At 30.0% G+C, this 22,053-nt stretch overlaps 4 protein-coding genes across 4 annotated transcripts; 2 read left to right on the plus strand and 2 right to left on the minus strand.

The window, feature by feature from the left end:
* The first annotated feature begins 181 nt into the window (after positions 1–181).
* LOC123261101 (vanin-like protein 1) lies at positions 182–7,809 on the plus strand. The gene is made up of 5 exons (XM_044722593.1): positions 182–496; positions 566–697; positions 772–930; positions 5,345–6,162; positions 7,292–7,809. The coding sequence occupies exons 1-5, from the start codon at positions 431–433 to the stop codon at positions 7,674–7,676; spliced, it is 1,560 nt and encodes a 519-aa protein (XP_044578528.1). The 5' UTR covers positions 182–430; the 3' UTR covers positions 7,677–7,809.
* A 168-nt stretch (positions 7,810–7,977) lies between these two features.
* LOC123261102 (ribosomal RNA small subunit methyltransferase NEP1-like) lies at positions 7,978–9,245 on the minus strand. Its single transcript, XM_044722594.1, has 4 exons — positions 9,085–9,245; positions 8,752–8,995; positions 8,185–8,495; positions 7,978–8,122 (listed from the first exon to the last, which is right to left on the minus strand). Exons 1-4 carry the CDS (start codon positions 9,226–9,228, stop codon positions 8,108–8,110), a joined length of 714 nt encoding a protein of 237 aa, XP_044578529.1. The 5' UTR covers positions 9,229–9,245; the 3' UTR covers positions 7,978–8,107.
* A 1,948-nt stretch (positions 9,246–11,193) lies between these two features.
* On the plus strand, positions 11,194–14,644 carry LOC123261086 (tigger transposable element-derived protein 2-like). Its single transcript, XM_044722575.1, has 2 exons — positions 11,194–12,777; positions 13,716–14,644. Exons 1-2 carry the CDS (start codon positions 11,424–11,426, stop codon positions 14,372–14,374), a joined length of 2,013 nt encoding a protein of 670 aa, XP_044578510.1. The 5' UTR covers positions 11,194–11,423; the 3' UTR covers positions 14,375–14,644.
* On the minus strand, positions 14,634–16,444 carry LOC123261087 (ribosomal RNA small subunit methyltransferase NEP1-like). Its single transcript, XM_044722576.1, has 4 exons — positions 16,142–16,444; positions 15,786–16,029; positions 15,503–15,711; positions 14,634–14,793 (listed from the first exon to the last, which is right to left on the minus strand). The coding sequence occupies exons 1-4, from the start codon at positions 16,283–16,285 to the stop codon at positions 14,683–14,685; spliced, it is 708 nt and encodes a 235-aa protein (XP_044578511.1). The 5' UTR covers positions 16,286–16,444; the 3' UTR covers positions 14,634–14,682.
* Between the last annotated feature and the right edge of the window lie 5,609 nt (positions 16,445–22,053).

Consider the following 22,053-nt stretch of genomic DNA (forward strand, 5'->3'; position numbering starts at 1 on the left):
AAAATAAATTTAGTTGTTAAAAAAAATATACCACTATTAATTATCATACAAAAATAAATAATTGTAACATAAAATCACTTTTCAGTATTTTTTCTTAAAAACATTTTAAAGGAAAGTTTTGAAAAAATTTTATTATAATTCTTTCCTTAAACTCTTCTGAAAATTTTAAAGAAATGAAGATATCTTAAAATGTTCTATAAAAGTAGAAAAAGTTGAATTTTTCACGCGGGTAGCGACCCGCTGCTCGGTGTAGAATAAGCGATAGAGACTTTTTCAAATTCCGCTTAGATGATCAAATGTCGTTGCTGTTCCCATTCAAATAATACAGCGGCGTAACGCTTATTATATCGTTCGCTGCGCGACCGAAGTCATTCAGTAAAATCACGCGACTAGAGTCCTATGAAGGATTAAAATTATTTGTGTATTAACAATGTTTTGTGGGAAGATTTATGTGTATCTCTTCGTTTTTTTTTACTCGGTTAACTTCACCTTACAAGTAAGGAATATTTTTTTAATTCATTATTTACTTAATTCATTATTTTCAAAATAAAATGTTTGTAAACAGGCAACATCTTTAAATTATTACACCGGTGCAGTAGTTGAATATCATCCTATTGTTGAGGGTAAAAACACCACAGTTATCGCTGAAGAAAATGCTAAAAATTTCATTAAATTTTTACATACAGCAAAGGAAAATGTAAATTTTGATCACATATATTAATTGGTTTCATAAACAGTTCTTAAATTTAATGATATTACATGTCTTTTTAGCAAGTAGATATAATTGTTTTTCCCGAAAATGGATTATTCAGTGGCCAACCTCGTCCACCAATTTACCGTCGAAGTTTTTATTTACCTCACAGCACATATTTACCTGACTACAAAGAATCTAAAGTTTTGTGTAACGACTCAGCATCTAGTGTCATGGAGGTAAGTTGGTATAAACCTGGTGCTAAGAAAGAATCCAAAACGATTAACAATGTTAATTTTCCATAAAAGAAGAAATTCACAAATATTGAAAATATTTAGAAGTGTTGAAAAGAATTCGAATTTCGTTATTTCAAATACTTTTTAATTTTTTTTTTTCAATCAGAAAAAGTTCTTGTAGTAATGACACTAAATTCACAAAATTATTTTTATTTTCAAAATGCTACAAATCTGTACGAAGAAAAAAATGTCAAAATAACGATTAATTTGTTTATCAAGCTGGCAATATTTTTTTCCCTGTGTAATAAGCCATTTATTAGCGAAGTTATTTATGAAAAATTCCTCTTTTTGCGTAGCACTCATTACGAAAAACGGTACTATCCTTGCTGCACTCATGATTATAAAACTATTGCTGTTTTATGTTCTTTTAAACGAATCAGCTCTGCTACAATTTAGATTTTTTAATTATCTATTTTGTAGCAGAGCGTTTTTTTTTTAAATTCTTCTTTGTGAAGGAGAAAAATATAAAGCTCCAATCGTAGGGACGGGCTGTTAATCAAAATATTCGTGTGAAAATAAATAAAGAGAAGCTCGATAATTGAAGTTACAACTTTTTGAAAGGTTTAGATGACTGCAATTATTGAAAAATTATAAATATATTACAAAAATAAAATTTAAAGTTCCAATTGCTTTTGTTGATTATTTTGATACTATTATAAAAAACAATTATGAAAACAAAAGGAACAGCTCTTAGTCAGAATTAGTAATATTATTATTATAACAAACGTTAAGAGAGGTTTCTGTAAGTCTATGATCTTCCAGCGATCAATTGCCGTCACGAAAGACACGTTAATTTACAATTATAATAACAAGTTATAAATTATAACTTGCTCGATAGAGCAAGATTACTACTGTACAAATTTTATTAACAATAAATAATAGATAAATCATAGATCTACTACGAAATATAAATAATAAACTACACGGTGAGAAATTTCCATTATTTTTTATTCTGCATGGATTTTAGATATTACAATGGTGCATATTACTAGTGAACCTTATTGACTCAGAATAAAATTTTTCTCACCTCCGGGCGGAAAGCGTCAATTTTCCTCCCGCTGCGCTAAACGAAAATGCCGCTTTCCGCCTCCGTCGAGGAGAAAAATAGTATACACACCACGGGCAGTAAATAAGAAAGCCTCAGATCACATGTTTATTGACCTCGGCTTCGCCTCGGACGACAATTACATGTGATCTGAGACATTTCTTATTTTACTGCCCTAGATGTGTAATATACTATTACAATGGCCCATAGTAATTTCCGAAACAAATGAAATCAGACATAGTAAATGGTAAAAATTGAAATGTACCATAGTAAAATGAAATATGCAATAATTTAAATTTCCGAATGTACTATAGCAAAAAAAATAAGAAAATGTTTGTAAAAAATAAAAAATTTTAGAGTAAAAAATGTTTTTTTGCCCTCCGGGCGGAAAGTGGCAACTTTCGTCCCGCTACGCTAAACAAAGTTGCCGCTTTCCACCTTCGTCGGACAAAAAAATAGTATAAACTCCACGGGAAGTAAATAAGAAAGCCTCAGATCACATGTTTGTTGACCTTGGCTTCGCCTCGGACAACAATTACATGTGATCTGAGACATTTCTTACTTTACTTCCCTAGGTGTGTAATATACTATTTAGCAATCAAAAAAAATATCAAACCAAACAAGATTTTTTTTGTTTGCAATAATTTTTAAAAATATTTTTTTAAAATATAGTTTTTTTTATTTTTTTTTTCATTTTTAACAATGAACGTAGGATTTATTTTGGCAGTTAATTTTATTATGAATAATTATAAACACAATATATAACTTTTAAATTATTTTTTATTATTATTAGAAGTGTCGGTTGCAGGTTAACCATCAAATGTTTGTTTTCATTTTAATTTTTCACGGTAAATTATTAAATATTTTATTATTTATGAATCTTACAAATTTTCATTAACTATTCATGTGTTGATGGATTTATAAACTAATATTTATTTAAAACTTAATGTTTATTGCAATTTTCATAACACCGTTAACCACTACTGATAGCGTCTGTAGACTTATGTTGACAAAACAAAGCAGCACGAAAAAATGAAAGAGCGCGTGTCGGGGCTGACGCGCATACGTTTACTATGGGACATTTGAAAATTTCATAGTCACAATTTTAAATTTAAACCGAGTACACGTGACTAAATGTGAAACTTTTTTATAAATTTTCATTGTCGACTGAGCAACAGAAATTTTACTATGGAACTATAATGAAAAGTTTTAAGCACACTAACAGTTTTTGTTCTGTCAGTTTACAAAAATTTTTTATATATGTTTATGTAACAGTTGCATGGTCAAATTTACTATGGTCCCTAGTAAGTATTGATTGGTACAATATGATATTCTTAAATTTTTATGGTAATATTTTGAATTGAGTCATTAAGGTTCAGTCTTATTATGTATGCATAGTAAATTTCTACAGAAATTTCTTACCGTGTATGAGTAAATTAATTAAATTAACAGGCGAGACCAGTGATTGCAGTTTCAATCGGCTTAGCGAAACGAATGGAAATTTTGAAAAAACGTTTTTAGAGATAATAGATAATTTAATAAACTATTTCACCACAAAGCGTTTTGTTCAAAAATTTCATTCGTTTCGTGAAACCAATCGAAACTGCAATTGATCTGCTGTTGGGAGTGCGACAGAGATAGTTTCGTTGAACTCCGTGAGAGCAAAGCGAGAAAAAGATGGTCTCGCCTGTTAACCCTTTAATGTTCGGCCTTGAATCCCCACTCTCAATTCGAGTCATATGTATTTTTCTTCAAGTGAGAGAGCTATAGTCTTTTTCCTAGACAGGGGACCAGAAAAGTAGTAGAAAGAGACGCATGGACACACTACTACAACTAAACCGTCTTTCACACTACCGCATAACGGACTATGATTGGCTCTTTCCCCTAATAGCTCACACCGAGATTCTTTGCACTTCCAGAACATTAACCCTTCAGTACCCACGTTATTCGGCTCACCTTCTTTACTCTCGCCATGAGAAAAAAATCTCAAATTTAAATAACATACGATCTGAACAAATATGTCGGCGGAGCGCTTACAGAAAAGAGCCGATTTACCCCGTAGGGAGCCGAACAGCTCGATTTTTAACAACCTTTAATACTCTCGCCATGAGAAAAAATCTCATAGTCTTCAAAAAAAAAAATTTTGTTATTATTGATAATGAAAATAAGTAATTTTTTAATAAACAGTTAAAAAGAATATGAAATTTTCGGAAGGTAAAAAAAATTACAAGTAGTCTTTCCATTTGAATTTAAAAAAATAATTAAGATTGAAACCGAGCGTGAGTAAAATTCTTATAACCTGAGTACTGAAGGGTTAAAGGGTTAAAATTGCAAACAGGACAAATTAAAATTCTTTCATATACAATTCTCAGTAAATTAAGTTGAACATCGAACAACTATTCAGGTACAAACAATCGTAGCAAGTGACATGGGCTAGGGCTAATAAAGTTTATAACTTATAATCTCAAAGCAGGTGCATAAGCATCTGGTTCGCACTTCTGAACATGCTTAATTGTCTAAAAAATAGCCAATTCAACAAGATAAAGCTTTGGTCATCGAATGCCAGTCACCCCAGCTCTCAAAGAGACTTCCCAAAGCTTCCCGTAAGGCTTGTTTCAACTTTTCTTTCTCCTCATCATCTTCATCTACATCTGGTTTAGTATATTTCTTACCTAGGGCAGGAAAATAAGAAATGTCTCAGATTACATGTAATTGTTGACCGAGGCGAAGCCGAGGTCGACAAACATGTGATCTGAGGCTTTCTTATTTCCTGCCCGTGGTGAGAATACTGGTTTTCTCCTCGACGGAGGCGGAAAGCGGTATTTTCGTATAGCGCAGCGGGAGGAAAATTGACGCTTTCCGCCCGGAGGGGAGAAATAGAATTTACTGGCTTTGAAAATACTGATGGTGCAGTTATCGGACTAGCCTGACCATCCTTAACTGATGAATCAGTTGTTGCAGGCTTGTTGACAGGTTTTGCGTAAGTAGATTCAGTGGGTAATGTTTTTAGTTTTTCCATTCTTTCTTTATTCCTTCGTCTGGCGTTAACTTTTTTGCGATTCCTGTACCGCTGAAACGCCGCGTATATTTCCGGCCAACTCTCTTTAGTTGGAATATGCAGAATATACACAGAATTCGATTCTTTTGATCAATCTTTTTCTTTTATATTATTTGTCCACGTCATATTGTAATATTTTATGATGTTTAAATAGTTGAGAAAAATTATTACGGCAATTCTCAATAATTACCTTTTCAACTAATTATTAATTCACAGTAAAAAGTAATAAAGTTTTAATTTAATAATGTTTCCAGGTTGTGAAGACATTGTCCTGTGCAGCAAAAAACTACTCAATGTATGTCGTCTTAAATGTTCATGAAAAAGAAGAGTGTAAAAATTGTTCTGATGGTTACCATCTTTACAATACTAACATCGTATTTGACAGGAACGGTGCTTTGATAGCCACGTACCGAAAGTATCATTTGTTTGGTGAAGTTGGCTTTGACCGAACACCAAAACCAAAGTTATCGATTTTTCGTACCGATTTTGGTGTTGCTTTCGGTCAATTCATCTGCTTCGATTTATTGTTTGGTTCCCCAGCACTATCTCTTGTTCGTGAGAAGAATATAACAGATATTGTTTTCTCGAGTCGTTGGTTTTCTCACTTACCTTATCTCTCGGCGAATCAAATTCAAGCTGGATGGTCTTACGTCAATGACGTTAATTTTCTTGGATCTGGTTACAATTCACCCGTAACTGGAAACACTGGAAGCGGGATTTATGCTGGAAGAAATGGTAGAATAATTGATATTTGGAGTGAAACTCCTACTAATGCACTTCTCATAGCAAAAGTACCAAAAATGACAAATGGAAAGCGTAAGGAACCGATTAATCAAAATGCAACTAAGATAATTAATTATTCAGCTATAGAAATACCTACAATCACAAGACAAAAGTCAATTTCACAACAAAAACTTTGGTCTGATAATTTATCACTTTTCACTACAGACTTTTTACATTTGACTAATGGCACTCATAACGCGACAGTCTGTCATGGAGGGTTTTGCTGCAATTTTACTACCGACATTGTCTTTCATGATCACTTGCTTGAAAATGGAGCTCTCTATTACAGGTACTGTACTCATTTTTCGTGCGTAATCTATATTATTAAGAGAATAAGCAAAATTTTGTGGCCAGTGTATTTATATGATAAAATGGATTTTTATAGTTAAATTTGGTATCATTGGAAAAGTCTTGACTTGAATTTGTGCCTTTTCAAGGTTTCATATCATTCTCACCAATAGTCAATTTATGATGATAAGATTATGCTTATCATTATAATACTTATCATTATTTAGGCTGCATTCGAAAACGCTCTATCTCTAGATACATAATTAAGAAATTTCCTTGTATCTCGTGAACTATTGACATTTTTGAAGATATAAGGTCATCCCGATGTTACACTCATCAAGACCTTTGATTTAAGTACCCACATCAATTTTTCATATATTTATATATATTAGGGTGTACCAAAATCTAACGTGAAGAATCTTTTAAAATTGGAATTTTGAGTTCCGCTTTTAAAAGCAGCTGTGTTTAGTCATTTCCTAAGATATTTTAGGGTGAGACAATAAATTTGATTTTCATAGAATTTTTTAATTGGAGCTTAGTTTGGGCACTTCCGCTGAAAATTCAAAATTTAGTCGGAAGTGCCCAATTAAATCTCCTGCTAAAAAATTCTATGAAAATCAAATTTATCGTCTTACCCCAAAATATCTTAGGAAATGCCTAAACACATCTGCTTTTAAAAGCGGAACTCAAAATTCCAATTTTAAAAGGTTCTTCACGGAAGTTACATTTTGGCACACCCTAATATATATTATATATATAAATATATGAAAAATATATCAAAATGCATGTGGATACTCAAATGAAAGCTCTTGATGAGTGTAACATCGGGATGAGCTTATATCTTTAAAAACGTCAATAGTTAATAATCAAAATTTAAATAATATCATTATGGTAGTCTCTTTATGCGAAGGAGAGTTACATACTGACAAACTGACAAACTGACATACAAGTGAAGCTAATAAAAAGCGTATAAAAAAGTATAGTGCAATTGAACAAAAGTCATTATTTAATAAAGCAAAATTTTATTTATTTATAGTTCACAAGTTACGGCAGTCACATAGTAACTGCAAGGTTGCTAGTTTAAATTATTAAAAAAATAATTATTACAGCTATTAATCATCAATTTGTAGGTATCACTTCGCTGTATTTAACGGCGTACTATCATACGCAAAACTTGGCAAAGCAGGAGTACAAGTTTGCAGTATAATTTCATGCCTTACTCAAGATTCAAACAACTGCAACAAACGTTTTGACGTTAATACTAATATTGTCCAACCAGTCACATTTAATTCAATCGTAATTTCAAGTACTTCAGAGGATTCTAACAATATTGTTCATTTTCCTTTGAGTATCAAAAGTGAAATGGATCCGCTAAATATCAATGAGTTCACATTTGTTCGTAAAAAAATCAATGAGACTCATGTGAGTTTAAATTACTCTTTCACAAAACCGTACAATAATTTGATGACTTTTGCCATCTACGGAAGAAATTTTAAAGATGATGATTTTTTATAAGTTTTTTTTTTTTGTTGTCAAAGTGCACACATCATAACGTGAAAGCGTTATTCGGAGTTTATCGATTAGCCAGTAAAATTTTTAATTTAAATATAAATTCAGTGAATAAACATTAATTGTTAATGAAAACAAATTTTATTACAATCAAATGTTTTTAATGTAATATATTTATTTTGAATGATTAAATTAATATTCTAACAAAAAAATCCTGTTAATTCTCATTTATTAAATTTCAATTTATTCATCAAAGTTTGAAAGTTAAAATAATCATAAAATAAATGAAAAAAAAATAAAAGATAAAAACTTTTATAAACTTTTTTTATTATAAAAATTTCCTAAGCCTCCAGTCCATCCTGAAAATTATTCAACTTTGAGTTTCTCTCCATTTGTAAACTCACATGTATTTAATTTGAAAAATTTAATAAGTGTACCTAATTTGCTGGTATGAATTTTATTATTAAAAAATTCCACTTACTTATAAAATAATAAGTATTAAATTTAATTAAATCCACTTTCTTTTAAATGCTAAACACAAATTTCCAGAAATATACGCTGCAGACGTCGAATAATCATAAATAGCAACTGTACTGTCTGTGTAATTAGCTTTAACTTGCCCCTGTTCAATTGCACCAATTACAATGACAACTGGCTCATTATCAGGAGCTAATTCTTCTACATGTTTAAATTCTTTTGCACGACAAGACAATAGTATTTTTTTACAATTGGCTGGCAGATAATTTGTTATTGGGTTCTTAATAACTTTTAATAAATCTACTGGCTCATCCGCTGCTCGTACTTTGTTAGTATGTAAAAGTTGCGCTGAAAATTAACAAAAAAGTTAAGCATTAATTAAGATTAATGAAATTGTGGGACTTGTGAAATTTAATGAAAATAGCAGGCATGTACAGAATAAAATATTTTAAAACCTATACATTTTTTATCAATATTAAATTTTTTCATTTTTAAGTAATTAAAATTACCATTTTTCTGTTACTTTCATTGTCAAAATCGTTATTTTATCTAATTTATCTAATATATTTTATCTAATTTTAATAAATTAAAAAAATTGCATTACCCATTACTCCCGCAAATCTGTTAAATGTTCTGGGTATCCTAGTTCCAGGATTAACTTCTATCAAAACATTTTTATCAGTATGTATGTATACCTGTAAATATCCAGCTCGATTTAAAGGACTGTCTAACAAATTTAACAAACACTGATGTACTATTTCTGGTTTAGTTGTTTCACATTGTCGATTATATTTTTTTAACAGTGGAACATCGTGTCTAGAATGTAATAACTCAAATTTTTTTCCAACCTAAAAAAATACGATAATTAATTAAACTAAAGAAAAAATTGTTTTTAAAATTTTAAGTTAATTAACTAAAAAAATTTCAATATAATTACCTTGGCTGTTTCCAATTGAGCACTTTCTAAAATTACTATTAAACGTTTATCCAAATTTACAGGAGTATTGATTTTCAAACGTTTTTTAACGAGGTTTTGTTCATCTTTCTCGTCTTTATTTTCTCTTAAGCGTTTTTTTACCATGATTTTAAAATGTAAATAATTATATATATTATTTAAACGTTTCGGTAATTAAATTTTATAATTATTAAAGCAAAATTTATAATTTAATAACTGTAATTTAGTTAAAAATATTCAACTTTTCTTGTAAGTAAGTACCACAGTAATTATACACGTGTTTATTATTAAACTGTCTGTTTACGTCAACCACTCAGTGCGTGTGCGCGGCTTTCTTGTGGCGGCACTGAATCCTCAGTCACGCCTCTACTGACAGAAAGTCTCAACCAAGCGCTCGGAGCGCCTAGTACCGGCCAGAGGACGAAACACACAAAATCAGCTACCACAGTTATGGCATTAAATTATAATAATAATAATTATTATAATGTTTATTTGTTGCCGTAAGATGGACGGCGGAGTTCACGAAATGGTCCACCTTTACAAGCATGTGATTGTTGTGCAAACATGCTTGTAAATCTACTTCTGTAGTACACCGGCACAGAAAAAAAAAAAGTTGTCAGTACTTTTGACCGGACCTACTTATCTTTATGCATTTTGACGCGCTGAATCCGAATCTGAAGTCAGTTTTGCCCGTACAACGTCAAAATTTTGAGTAAAATCCAAAAAACCCAAAAAAAGGCGAAAAATTGCAAAAAACTGCAGTCACAGTGATGAATAAAATTTTGTGGACCCAGATCAAGTATGATTTTTATGAATTTCAATTTACTGAATCTGAATCTGAACGGTAATTAGCCCGCTGAACCGTCAAAATTTGAAAAAATAGCAAAAAATCGGGCAAATTACAGTTATAAATATGAGAAAAAAATCTATTAAACACAATTGTTAATGACTTAGGTGCATTTTCATAAGTGTAATATGATCTTAGAATTGAAAAATTGACAAAATTTTTGAATCTTTAAAAAATAGCATGTAAGGAGAAGGTACGAAGCCATATTTTCGAATTTCAGACTGTCGTTCGTTTGTATCGAATTTTTTTATCTTCAAATGACCTACGCAGTGGGTTCCTTTTTTTAGGTTGCTAAATAAGCCTCAAACTACACTTCATGGATTCTCACGTCGACCACTTTCTTGAAAATTTTGAAGACTACAGCGAAGAACAAGAAAAACGATTTTATCAAGACTTAAATAAAATGAAGGGTAGGTATCGAGTAAATTAGAATGTCAACATGATGTCAGATTTTTGCTGGATGGTGTAACAAGAGAAACACCAAAAAAAAAAAAAAAAACAGAAAACGTAAAAGGAACCCACTGCATAGGTCATTTGAAGATAAAATAATTCGATACTAAATGAACGACAGTCTGAAATTCGAAAATATGGCTTCGCCACAATTTTTATCTGAAATTAATGGCACAGAAAAATTATTTTTAACTTCCCGCTAAGAAAATCAATGATTTTCGGAAAATCGGGAAGTTATTGTTTTTACCCCGTTTTGTAAAAATCGAGGTTTTAACAGATTAATTTCAGATAAAAATTGTGGCTTCCATAGTGCACACCAACTGCTAAGTTTTAAGTTATATTGTCGTAAAATATGAAAAATATAAGTATATGCATAAAATAACCTGATAGCTTCAATAAATAACATCAATTTTCATACCATAAAAAAATTAATAAAAAATCAACATGAAATATATTTATAAAAGCATTTTATAGTTCATAATTTAATAGCAAAATCAGTTTTAGATTTTTATTTTCAAAAAGAATATTTATTCTTCTATTATTAACAGTTTACATCAGTAATTTTTCGCTTTCGTTTATTTTTAATAAATATTAAATATTATGTTAAAAAAAATATTGTAAAAAACCATTGATTTAATTGATCACAACTGTAACAATCGAAGGAAGAAGAAATATACCTACTTGTATTAAAAAATAAATTTTTTTTTTTTTTTTTTTTTCCCTCTATTGTTTTTATCCAATCAATAAAAAATACCAGTTTTGCCTTAGCAAAACTCTGTTTACATCAATCACTGCAGTGCGCGCGCGCGCCGCTTTCTGATTATTTCAAAATATACCGATAGAGTGTGCTCGGTAAGCTAGAGATCTACTTGTAAAAAAAAAACAAATGATACACGAAGCACGAAATATAAATATAACCTTTACAGCAAAATGTAAACAAAAATATACTCCATGCAGCAAACGTGACGAACAAGTGATGTACAAATAAATTTTAATTTTAGTGAAGTGATTAAAATAAAATAAAATGTTGAAACAAAAATTAGAATTTATACGGACGACAAAAGTAATAAAGTTTCCGATTAAAAAATATAATACAACAATACGACAAAAAAAAATATTAGGAAAAGATAATAAACCTCAGCAAAGACGTTTTTCTGTCGCTGAAAAATTAGAAATTCTAAAAGAGCTAGACACAGGAACAATTACTATGACGGAACTCGCAGACAGGAATGGTGTTTCGAGGGCTGCAATTTATAAAATTAAACACAATAGAGAAAATTTATCAAAGTATGCCAATAATATTTCCAACAGGGCGATTGTTGACAAAAAAAGAACAAAGTCAGGGCACCCATTATCTGAGATTTTAGATGAGATTCTCTTTGCATGGCTCTGTCAAAACCGACAGCTAGGCCTACCGCTCAGTGGACCGTACATTTGCGAAATGGCTCTTGAAGTTAATCGAATTATTGGAGGTATTCATCATTTTAAGGCTAGCCAAGGATGGCTCTCTTCTTTTAAAAAGCGACATGGAATGAAAAGAAGCAAAGTCCTGGGAGAAAAGCTGTCTATTGATACCAATAGGTACGCAGAATATCAGGAAGATTATATTAAGATTGACAAAAATCAAGACTACAAAATAGAAAATATATATATTGGGGATGAAGGTGGCTTAAACTGGAAGTCATTGCCGGGAGAATCAAGTAAAAATTCAGTAACTAAAAATAAAGTAACTATTTTATTTTGTGCAAATGCTAATGGTTCTTTTAGATTGCCGCCTTTAATTATTGGTCCGTCGAAAAAACCCTGCACCGTTAGAGGAAAAAAACCGTATCCTGTTACTTATGCAGCTCAAAAATCGTCGCGGATGGAGCAGATAATATTTACTGATTGGTACAAGAATCATTTCATTCCTTTTGTAAAGAACAAGCAACAAACTAAAGATCCTGTGCTGCTGATAATTGATAATTGTCCTGTTCATCCTCCGGTTGAGGAGTTGAATGAAATAGATCCTCAGTTTCACGTGGTAAAGGTTTATTCGAAGGTTACTCCTGTTACTGACTTATTGCATCGACATGTCATTCAAAAAACTAAAATAATGTACAGGAAAAAATTGCTGCGAGAAATAGCTTCATCGTACGAAAAATCAAACGATCCTGACGTTTTTTTAAATAATTTTAAGATCATTGATGCTTGCTACATGATGGCTTCAACCTGGCAAGAGTTGTCGAAAAAGGACTTAGCTGCTACGTGGTCCAAGTTGAAAAAGTCGTATGAGTTGGCTAAAAAGTCTAATGCAAAGTCGTTTCAAGAAGCTGCTTCTGAAACATTTGAGTATGATAACACAGCTGAATTTATCAAATTGTTGAAAAATATTCCAGGTATCGTTATTTATTATTATTATTATCTATATTATTAAGAGAATAAGAAAAATTTTGTGGCCAGTGTATTAATATGATAAAATGGATTTTTATAGTTAAATTTGGTATCGTTGGAAGTTTTGATCTGGAGTTATGCCTTTTTAAGGTTTTATATCATTCTCACCGATAGTCAATTTATTATGATAAGTATTTAGGCTGCATTCGAAAATGCTCTATCTCTAGATACATAATCAAGAAATGACCTTGTATCTTGAGAACTATTGACATTTTTAAAGATATAAGCTCACTCCGACACTACACTCGTCAAGACCGTTGATTTAAGTACCCACATCAATTTTTCATATATTTATATATTATTGTTACGATATATATGTATATATGAAAAATATATCAAAATGCATGTGGGTACTCAAATGAAAGCTCTTGATGAGTATAACATCGGGATGAGCTTATATCTTAAAAAATGTGAATAATAAAGCAAAGACATTATATCTTGTGAACTATTGACATTTTTAAAGATATAAGCTCATCCCGTTGTTACACTCACCAAGACCTTTCATTTGAGTACCCACATCAATTTTTCATATATTTTATATATATGTATATATATATATATATATATATATATATATATATATATATATATATATATATATATATATGTGTGTATATATAAAAAATATATCAAAAATGCATGTGGGTACTCAAATGAAAGCTCTCGATGAGTGTAACATTGGGACGAGTTTATATCTTTATAAATGTGAATAGTTAAGAAAGTACAGTGCAATTTAACAAAAGTCATTATTTAATAAAGCAAAATTTTATTTATTTATAGTTCATAAGTCATGGCAGTCACATAGTGACTGCAAGTTTGCTAGTTATTATTATTATTATTATTATTACATACCTTTTAAAAATAATTTAATTTTTTTTTTTAGCTTGTGAAAAGTGTAATCACGAAGATGTAAGAAGTTGGCTAAAAGATGATTTTTTCGATCAAGGATGGGAGCCATTGAAACTAAAAAGTATTGCACAACAAGTACTTGACGCACATAACATAATAATATTTGATGAAACCTGCGAAGATACGGAACTCATAGACGATAAATTTAAAGACGAGTACGACTCCGATGAAAAAATTTCTGAAGATTCCGATGATTACACAGATTTTGCAAGCCTTGATGACACAATTGACGTAACAAAACCTGAGTTCCTTAAATCAGCAGAAAGTAATAATTTAAAATCTGAAATAATGCAACAGAAATCAACGCCTGAATCAGATTCTATGGATTGTTCAAATCTTGAAACCCTAGAATTAGAAACTGACTCAAATATGATTGATGTTCTGGAATTTCCAATCCGTGAATCAATGTCAGATTCAGATGTGACTGATATTTCAAAATCTGAAAACCAGAAACTGAATCCTGATTCGTTAATAACTCCCTTGGATGAAAATACTTTGAAAGCTGTCGATACTATTCGACGGTGGTACAAACTTAATGCAAATTCTAAAGAAACCATCGTAAGAAATCATTTAGAAGCTCTTCAAAATATGGAAAATTACATTACGACTCATATAGTTTCTAATTATTGCTAATTTAGTACATTGAATCGAAATTTATAATTTAAATGTTTAATTAAACATTTTTTACTAAAGAGAGTAGAATACTGATCGTCATTAATTTGACTAAAAATTATATTATTATTTATGAAAATATAAGTTCTGTTGAAACATTACGGTTATATTTGATAGATGTTAAAACCAATGTTTCATGTTAGTAATTTAACAGTAAGACTGTAAATATTTAAATAAAAAATGTATAAATGTTAAATTAGAATTCAATTTCAAGCTTTAATTAATCACTAATAATTTTTATTTATTGATTTAAAAAAATATAAATACTTTCATCGAGTCCATTTTTTTTCAAATGCTAAACATAACTCAATGCATGTCAGTGCTCCGGATAATGGTAGGCTGCATATTGAAAATGTTTCTTCTGCATAATCAATTTTTACCTTGAAAAAAATAATTAATTAATTACTATTATTAAATGGAAAGTTGGTACAAAAAAATTTGAAAAAAAAAAAACATGAATAATTATGATACTGACATTGAGAGATATTTGATAATTTTTTAAATAATAAATTATAGCAAGAAAAATTCGTTTAAAAAATTCCACCTTTAAAAGTTCTAAAAAATTATGAGTGAAATTTTTTGTAAACAATTTTCTAAGCTTAGTTTATTATTGAAGAATAATTAAAAAATTATCAATGTCTGCCAATTTTATAATACTAAAGTTAGCCGACATTGTTAATTTTTTTTTTTTTTTAATTACTAAATTAGAACTAAATAATATTTTTAAAAAATTGTACTTATAGTTTTTCAAGTTTTTTACAAATGAAATATTAAGAAAAAATTTTTTGTAAACAATTTTCTAAGCTTAGTTTATTATTGAAGAATAATTAAAAAATTGTCAATATCTGCCAATTTCATAATACTAAAGTTAGCCGACATTGTTAATATTTTTTTTTTTTAATTACTAAATTAGAACTAAATAATATTTTTAAAAAATTGTACTTATAGTTTTTCAAGTTTTTTACAAATGAAATATTAAGAAAAAATTTTTTGTAATAATTTTTTTAATAAAAAAAATTCTAAAAATTTTTTGATATGTCGGCTAACTTAATTTTCATGCCAATTTCAATGACATGAATAATTACTTACTTGTCCGTGAGCCATCGCTCCGATGATAAATACAATTGGTTCATCATCAGGAACAAGTTCTTCAGGATCTTTTATTTTATCAGCACTGAAGGACATTAAAATTTTTTTACAACCAGCTGGTAACCAATCAGTAATTGGATTTTTAATAATTTTTAAAAGAATCGATTTGTTATTCTCAGCTCGTACTTTATGTTTATGTAAAAGGCAAACTGTAATTGTAAAAAGTCAATTAAAATTCACGTATAAAAATAAATTAAGCAATAATCAATAAATAATATCGCACCCATCAATTCAGCAAACTCGTCGAAATTAGTTGGGATGCGAGTAAGCCTGTTTACTTCAAAAAGTACATTGTTTTCTGTATGTACATATATCTGTAAGTATCCAGATTTATTTAGTGGAGAGTCCTGGAGCATAAGTAAACATTGGTGCGCAATATCTGGTCTTGAATTAGCTGGGTCACGATTGTTTTTTCTCAATATGTCACTGTGCCTATCACTATTCAAAAGCTCGTAGTTATTTCCAACCTACAAACGATGATAACCAACAATTATGCAAACTATTTTTAATTGTAAAAAATATTATTAATAGGATTTAATTAATGAAAAAGTTGAGGTGAAATAATTAGACAATAATTACCTTGACAGTTTCTAGTTGAGCATTTTCTAAAATAATTATTAAACGTTTTTTCTGACTGGAGTTCCGGATCACTTTTAGAGATTTTGGAATAACATCATATTCATTTTCGCTGTACTGAGTTTTCCGTTGACGTTTTTTACTCATTGTTAAAAATTTAAACAAATACTTATTATTTATTAATCAATAAACAATTATGGTGATTAATTAATTTTTTTAAACCAATTTTTAACTAACCACGTGCGATCTTTTAAGATGTAACAAAATAATAAACATGGACTGTAAACTAAGCCATGTGAGAGTCACGTGATCTGGGAAATGAATCTGATTGGTACCGTCAAATGCCGATTTAAAAAATTATTAGAATATTTTATCAAATGTTTTTCAAAATCTACTTTTGTTCATTACAGTTAAATGAGTTTTTTTATTTTTTGTTGTTAATTATTGTGAAAAAATTAGTATTTTATTTTTATTAAATTAAATAATAAAAAAAAATGACCCTGATAGCCAGCGCTTTCTCAGTAAGTGTTGACTTCCAGCAGTTACGGTTAATTTATACATCAAGTTGGCGGTAATTCTTCACTCAACAACAGTTGTAAGCAAATTGACGGAAATCTACGACCGCAACTTGAATACAAGTTAACAATCAAACTTGTAGTTAAATTTCCTTTCAACTTTACTGCAATTTGACGGAAATACTTGTACAGCAAGTTTTGACGTCTATTTGCAGAGTAAGTTATAGGTAACTAATAGGTAATCGCTCGCTTTGCCAACTCTTTCCATCAAGTTTGCTTCAAATTACGTAGATTGACAGTAAGTTATAGGTAAGGTGGTTATCAGGGGAGCTTGCAGTTTTTTTTCATGAGTTGCTCCAAGTTACTCACTATAAGCGCTGTATGTTAAAGATCCGAACAAAAACAGTTTCACTGTTAAAAAATCGCGCCAAGTCCACGTTCATAAGACTATTAAGAAAAAAAATTTTTATTTCTTTACCAAAAGATCTAAAATAAAAAATTAAAAAATCCAAGTAACCGATATGGTTGTATATGATTTTTGGACATTAAAAAAAATTTTGTTGTAAATTTAAAAATTAAAAGAAACAATTTTGGAACGTATTTAGTGTGCGTGGTTACGAAACATTTCACTTTTTATGAAATTCCTAAAATCTATCTTCTAGGACTTTTAAAAAAAATTGAAGTACACAATGACGCACATCAAGTACGTTTCAAAATTGTTTCTTTTAGTTTTTAAATTTACAACAAAATTTTTTTTAATTTCCGAAAATCATACAACCATATCGGTTACTTGGATTTTTTAATTTTTTATTTTAGATCTTTTGGTAAAGAAATAGAAATTTTTTTTCTTAATAGTCTTATGAACGTGGACTTGGCGCGATTTTTTAACAGTGAAACTGTTTTTGTTCGGATTTCAGTATTTTTTGTAATTATAATAAAAATTGACAATTTTAATTTAATACATTTCCGGTGGCAAACTATCCCCTTTAAGCTATACCCGAGTAAAAATGAAATTATTATTTTTTACGGAAAAATAATAAATTTCGTTCGACCGCCGCACCACCGCTGCACCACCGCCGCACCATACCGCCGCACCACCGCTGCACGACCGCCGTTTGGCGGACTATTACGCCGCACGCAAAAAATTTACTCCCCCTTGCATCGCCGCACTACCGCTGCACCACCGCCGCACCAATGCTAAATCATACCTACAATTTCACAAAAAATGGTATCATAATTAATTTATCACGCAATAATTAATTAATAAATAATGCGACTAGAAATCTTTATGTAAGACCTATTGATCAAGCTCCTTTTAATCGAATGCCTAATATTAAAAAAAAAAAATTTTTTTTAAATCAGGTCGAAGCACCGCGAAATTATTGATTTTTTTAGTCGTATTGTTGATGTAGATTTTTAATTTTGTCCTCGGGTTGCACAGAAGCGGTACGCCTATCGAAATACTCTGAAAGAATTTTAAAAATTGAACTGTGATGGGATTCGAACCTGGATCGTCTGCATGGAAGTCTCGAACATTGCCAACTGCACTGCAAGCCATACTTAACTTAAAAAATTTAGTTAAGCTATTTGAATGATCAACGAATATATTATTTCAATGTATATACCATCAAACAGTGGTATGGTGCGGCGGTGGTGCAGCGGTGGTGCGGCGGTCGAACGAAATTTATTATTTTTTCGTCAAAATTAATAATTTTTTTTGCCCTCCGGGCGGAAAGTGACAACTTTCGTCCCGCTGCGCTAAACTAAGTTGCCGCTTTCCGCCTTCGTCGGACAAAAAAATAGTATACACTCCACGGGAAGTAAATAAGAAAGCCTCAGATCACATGTTTGTTGACCTCGGCTTCGCCTCGGCCAACAATTACATGTGATCTGAGACATTTCTTACTTTACTTCCCTAGGTGTGTAATATACTATATTTTTACCCGGGCGCGTCACAGCTGTGGTGCGGCGGTGGTGCGGCGAATAGAAATTTATTTACTTGTCACGGCGCTGGTGCGGCGGTAGTGCGGCGAATAGATAAATTCTTTACTTGTCACGGCGGTGGTGCGGCGGTGATACGGCACTTATAAAATAACCAAAATTGTCACGGCTGTAGTGCAGCGGTGGTGCGGCGCTTAAAAAGCCGTGCAGCGGTGTTGCGGCGGTGGTGCGGCGGAATTCTGTTTTTACTCGGGTAGTTCATGTAAAAGTTATTATTGCGCTGCCTGGTGTGTGTAATTGCAAGCTGTCAAATATCTTTTTTTCACTGTAGTTTCCCATCTATTATAAGATTAGCATGCATCCTTATATTATTTAGTCTCTGGCCGTCCACTTTTTACATAAGAAAAAAGTTAAAATCTAAAAATCTGGGTCGCTATAGTTTGTGCTGATTATTTTTAATAATTTTAAATAGAAATTATAAAGATAATTGATAATAATCAAGTAATACGCGTAATAAAAAGCATGAACTACTATTATAAAATATCATATAAAAAAAAAATCAAAATAAATTTGAAAAAAAATTTGTAACCTCAAAAAACTGTTCTGCTTACGGTATATACACACTCGGTAGTCTGGCTTGAGAGCGGAACTTGGCGCCAGACTCTATCGAGTCTGTTGATATATCATACAATATATTAAGTGCGCTTAAGTGCTTTCAAATCAAACTGGAAAATTTTGCAGAAAAATATTACGTGAGAATTTACACAATTTACATTTCTACTTTACAACTTTAAAATTGTAAATCTTTTTGATTTTTATTGAAAAAAAAAAATCTTTTTTAATAAATTAAAAAAAATATGATATAAAAATTAACAGTAGAAATTTTTTTAATTTTTAGACCTTTGAAAAAATACAACTATGGAATTTTATAAAAAAAATTACTATAATTTATGAAAATTAAGTTAGCCGACATCTAAAAATTTTTATAATTTTTTTTATTGAAAAAATTATTATAAAAAAAATTTTCATTCTTAAAAAACTTAAAAAAATAAGTGCAATTTTTTAAAAGTATTTTTTAATTCTAATTAATTAAATGAAAAATAATCAAAAAACTAAAAACGTCGGCTAATTTTAGTATTATCTATAAATTAATTATTTAAATTCTCATGCCTATATCTTATTGAAACTAGGAATCAAATAAGATTTAAATAAAATTTCAGATTGTTGTTCTGTTCTTCGTTGCTTCGCTAATAATTGACTACTGAAAAATATCTGACAATTCATCGAATTTCATAAAAATATCTAAAATTTTATACCAACAATTCCTTTGAGTCTTGATGGAATTTTATAAAATTTCATGAAAAATTTTTCCCCTGGTAATGATATATATTTATTGTTTTAGTGTAACTATAAATAGCCACACGGAAAAAAAGTAAACTGTAATAAATAACAGTCGATTTATAATAAGTAATGATCAACTGCTAAAAATTACCATTTCAAACAGTAAAATCGTGATTTTACTATTCACTTTATAATATTTACAATTTAAACGTTACAATTTACTCTTTACATGGAAGAAAATACTATTTCAAACAGTAATATTCGCTACGTAAATATCTGAAATGTTAAAGTATAATAATTAAGGTAGTACCCTCGCCAAAGTCGTTTTCTTAGGATTTTTTTTTTAATTTTGGTAGATTAATGTTCATATAATTCTGCGTCGATTGGCGCAATTTGAGAATTTTTTACCATCTAGTTTCCGAGATATTTAATTTTAAAGTTTGAGTTTTGAACGCTCTTATACATTACGGTATACGGGATATCGAAAAATTTACCTACAAACATTTTTATATCTTAGAAACTTTTCTTAGGATCTTTTTAAAAAACTAGAGTAACGTTAACTAACAACTAAACAATTAAAAAAAAAAAAATTCATTGATAATTACCACACAGTTTCAGAGATATTTATTAATAAGTAATGAAAAATTTACCAGACTTTAAATGAGGAGGGGATACATTAATAAAGCTGTAGTAACAGCGCAAGTTTTGTTAGCCGCGAAAGAAGTATGAGACGCGCATGCGCTGACAAATTTGAAAAGTTTAATTTACGTTAGGTGTAATATTATAGTTATTAATTTTATTTATTTGAAAAAAAAACTATGATTATTTTATGAAAATAAGTATTTTTTTATGATACTAAAGTTAGCCAACATTTTTAATTTTTTGACTTTTTTTTAATAATTAAATTAGAAAAAAAAAATTTTTTTTATATTGCATTTACAGTTTTTGAAGTTTTTTTCAAGTGAAATTTCTTTTTTATTTTTTTGTAATCATTTTTTCAATAAAAAAAAATTCTAAAAATTTTTAAATGTCGGCTGAATTAATTTTCATTTTTTTTTTATATTTATTAAAAATTCAAAAAGTTAACAATTTTAATATAATAATATATATTAATCTTTCAATGTATGTAAATAAATAAATAAACGCATGTATCAAAACAGAGGTAAGTCTACAGCCAGTCCAAAACACTACAGTATAACCACTATAAAATATCTTAACGCTCACGCAGTGTTGCCAGACTTTTCAAACGATCAGTATCTCCTTCGTGATTGGCTGAAATAAGTACATAAGCAGCAAAAAGTTTTAGGCTTGTCAATAATGGCTATCCGGTATGTGTACCGTACACTCTGGCATAAACTTTTGACGACGGAAGTCGCGAGGGTAATACCTTAAGTATTCAGACTTTGATATTTATCATTTCGTACCTAAAAAATGATCTTATGATATGTAAAAAGTATAAAATAAAGTTAGTAAATTTCTAATACAAGCAACGTCAATATTTACTAAGTAAAATTATTAGGTGACTGTAATACAAATTACAAACTGTAATTATTGAGTTTCTTGGACTGGTAAAATGTATATTTTAATAGTATATTACACACCTAGGGAAGTAAAGTAAGAAATGTCTCAGATCACATGCAATTGTTGGCCGAGGCGAAGCCGAGGTCAACAAACATGTGATCTGAGGCTGCTTTCCCGAGGAGTGTATACTATTTTTTTGTCCGACGAAGGCGGAAAGTGGCAACTTAGTTTAGCGCAGCGGGACGAAAGTTGCCACTTTCCGCCCGGAGGGCAAAAAAAGTATAATTTTTACTGTTTCAAATGTTAAATTCTCCCAGAGTGAGACCCCCTTCTCTTTCATCTGAGTTCCCCTTCTCCTCATAATATGGACTATATATTGAAATGGCAATTTTTACTGTTTGAAACTGTAATTTTTTAAGATGAAAGAGTCGTTATTTACTATAGTGACAGCTACTAATCACTTATTTTGGATATTAAACTATAAATTGTGGTTTTTAGACTTTTTACATTAAGTTCTGTAATATTCATATTTTTGTCACCCCGATGTTCGCTTTACAGTTTGAAACTATAAAAATTAACCGGAATCCGAGTGAATAT

Source organism: Cotesia glomerata, linkage group LG3, assembly GCF_020080835.1.
Source record: "Cotesia glomerata isolate CgM1 linkage group LG3, MPM_Cglom_v2.3, whole genome shotgun sequence".
NCBI classification, from domain to species: domain Eukaryota; kingdom Metazoa; phylum Arthropoda; class Insecta; order Hymenoptera; family Braconidae; genus Cotesia; species Cotesia glomerata.

Bases quoted from the DNA above. Each gene is read 5' to 3' on its own strand.
- LOC123261101 (XM_044722593.1), top strand. From the start codon at position 431: ATGTTTTGTGGGAAGATTTATGTGTATCTCTTCGTTTTTTTTTACTCG. The intron at 497-565 runs GTAAGGAATATT...GTTTGTAAACAG, and splicing joins CGGTTAACTTCACCTTACAA to GCAACATCTTTAAATTATTA. The intron at 6,163-7,291 runs GTACTGTACTCA...ATCAATTTGTAG, and splicing joins AATGGAGCTCTCTATTACAG to GTATCACTTCGCTGTATTTA.
- LOC123261087 (XM_044722576.1), bottom strand. From the start codon at position 16,285: ATGAGTAAAAAACGTCAACGGAAAACTCAGTACAGCGAAAATGAATAT. The intron at 16,030-16,141 runs GTAATTATTGTC...CATCGTTTGTAG, and splicing joins CTCAACTAGAAACTGTCAAG to GTTGGAAATAACTACGAGCT. The intron at 15,712-15,785 runs GTGCGATATTAT...TTACAATTACAG, and splicing joins CGAGTTTGCTGAATTGATGG to TTTGCCTTTTACATAAACAT.
- LOC123261086 (XM_044722575.1), top strand. From the start codon at position 11,424: ATGTTGAAACAAAAATTAGAATTTATACGGACGACAAAAGTAATAAAG. The intron at 12,778-13,715 runs GTATCGTTATTT...TTTTTTTTTTAG, and splicing joins ATTGTTGAAAAATATTCCAG to CTTGTGAAAAGTGTAATCAC.
- LOC123261102 (XM_044722594.1), bottom strand. From the start codon at position 9,228: ATGGTAAAAAAACGCTTAAGAGAAAATAAAGACGAGAAAGATGAACAA. The intron at 8,996-9,084 runs GTAATTATATTG...GTATTTTTTTAG, and splicing joins CTCAATTGGAAACAGCCAAG to GTTGGAAAAAAATTTGAGTT. The intron at 8,496-8,751 runs GTAATGCAATTT...GTTAATTTTCAG, and splicing joins CAGATTTGCGGGAGTAATGG to CGCAACTTTTACATACTAAC.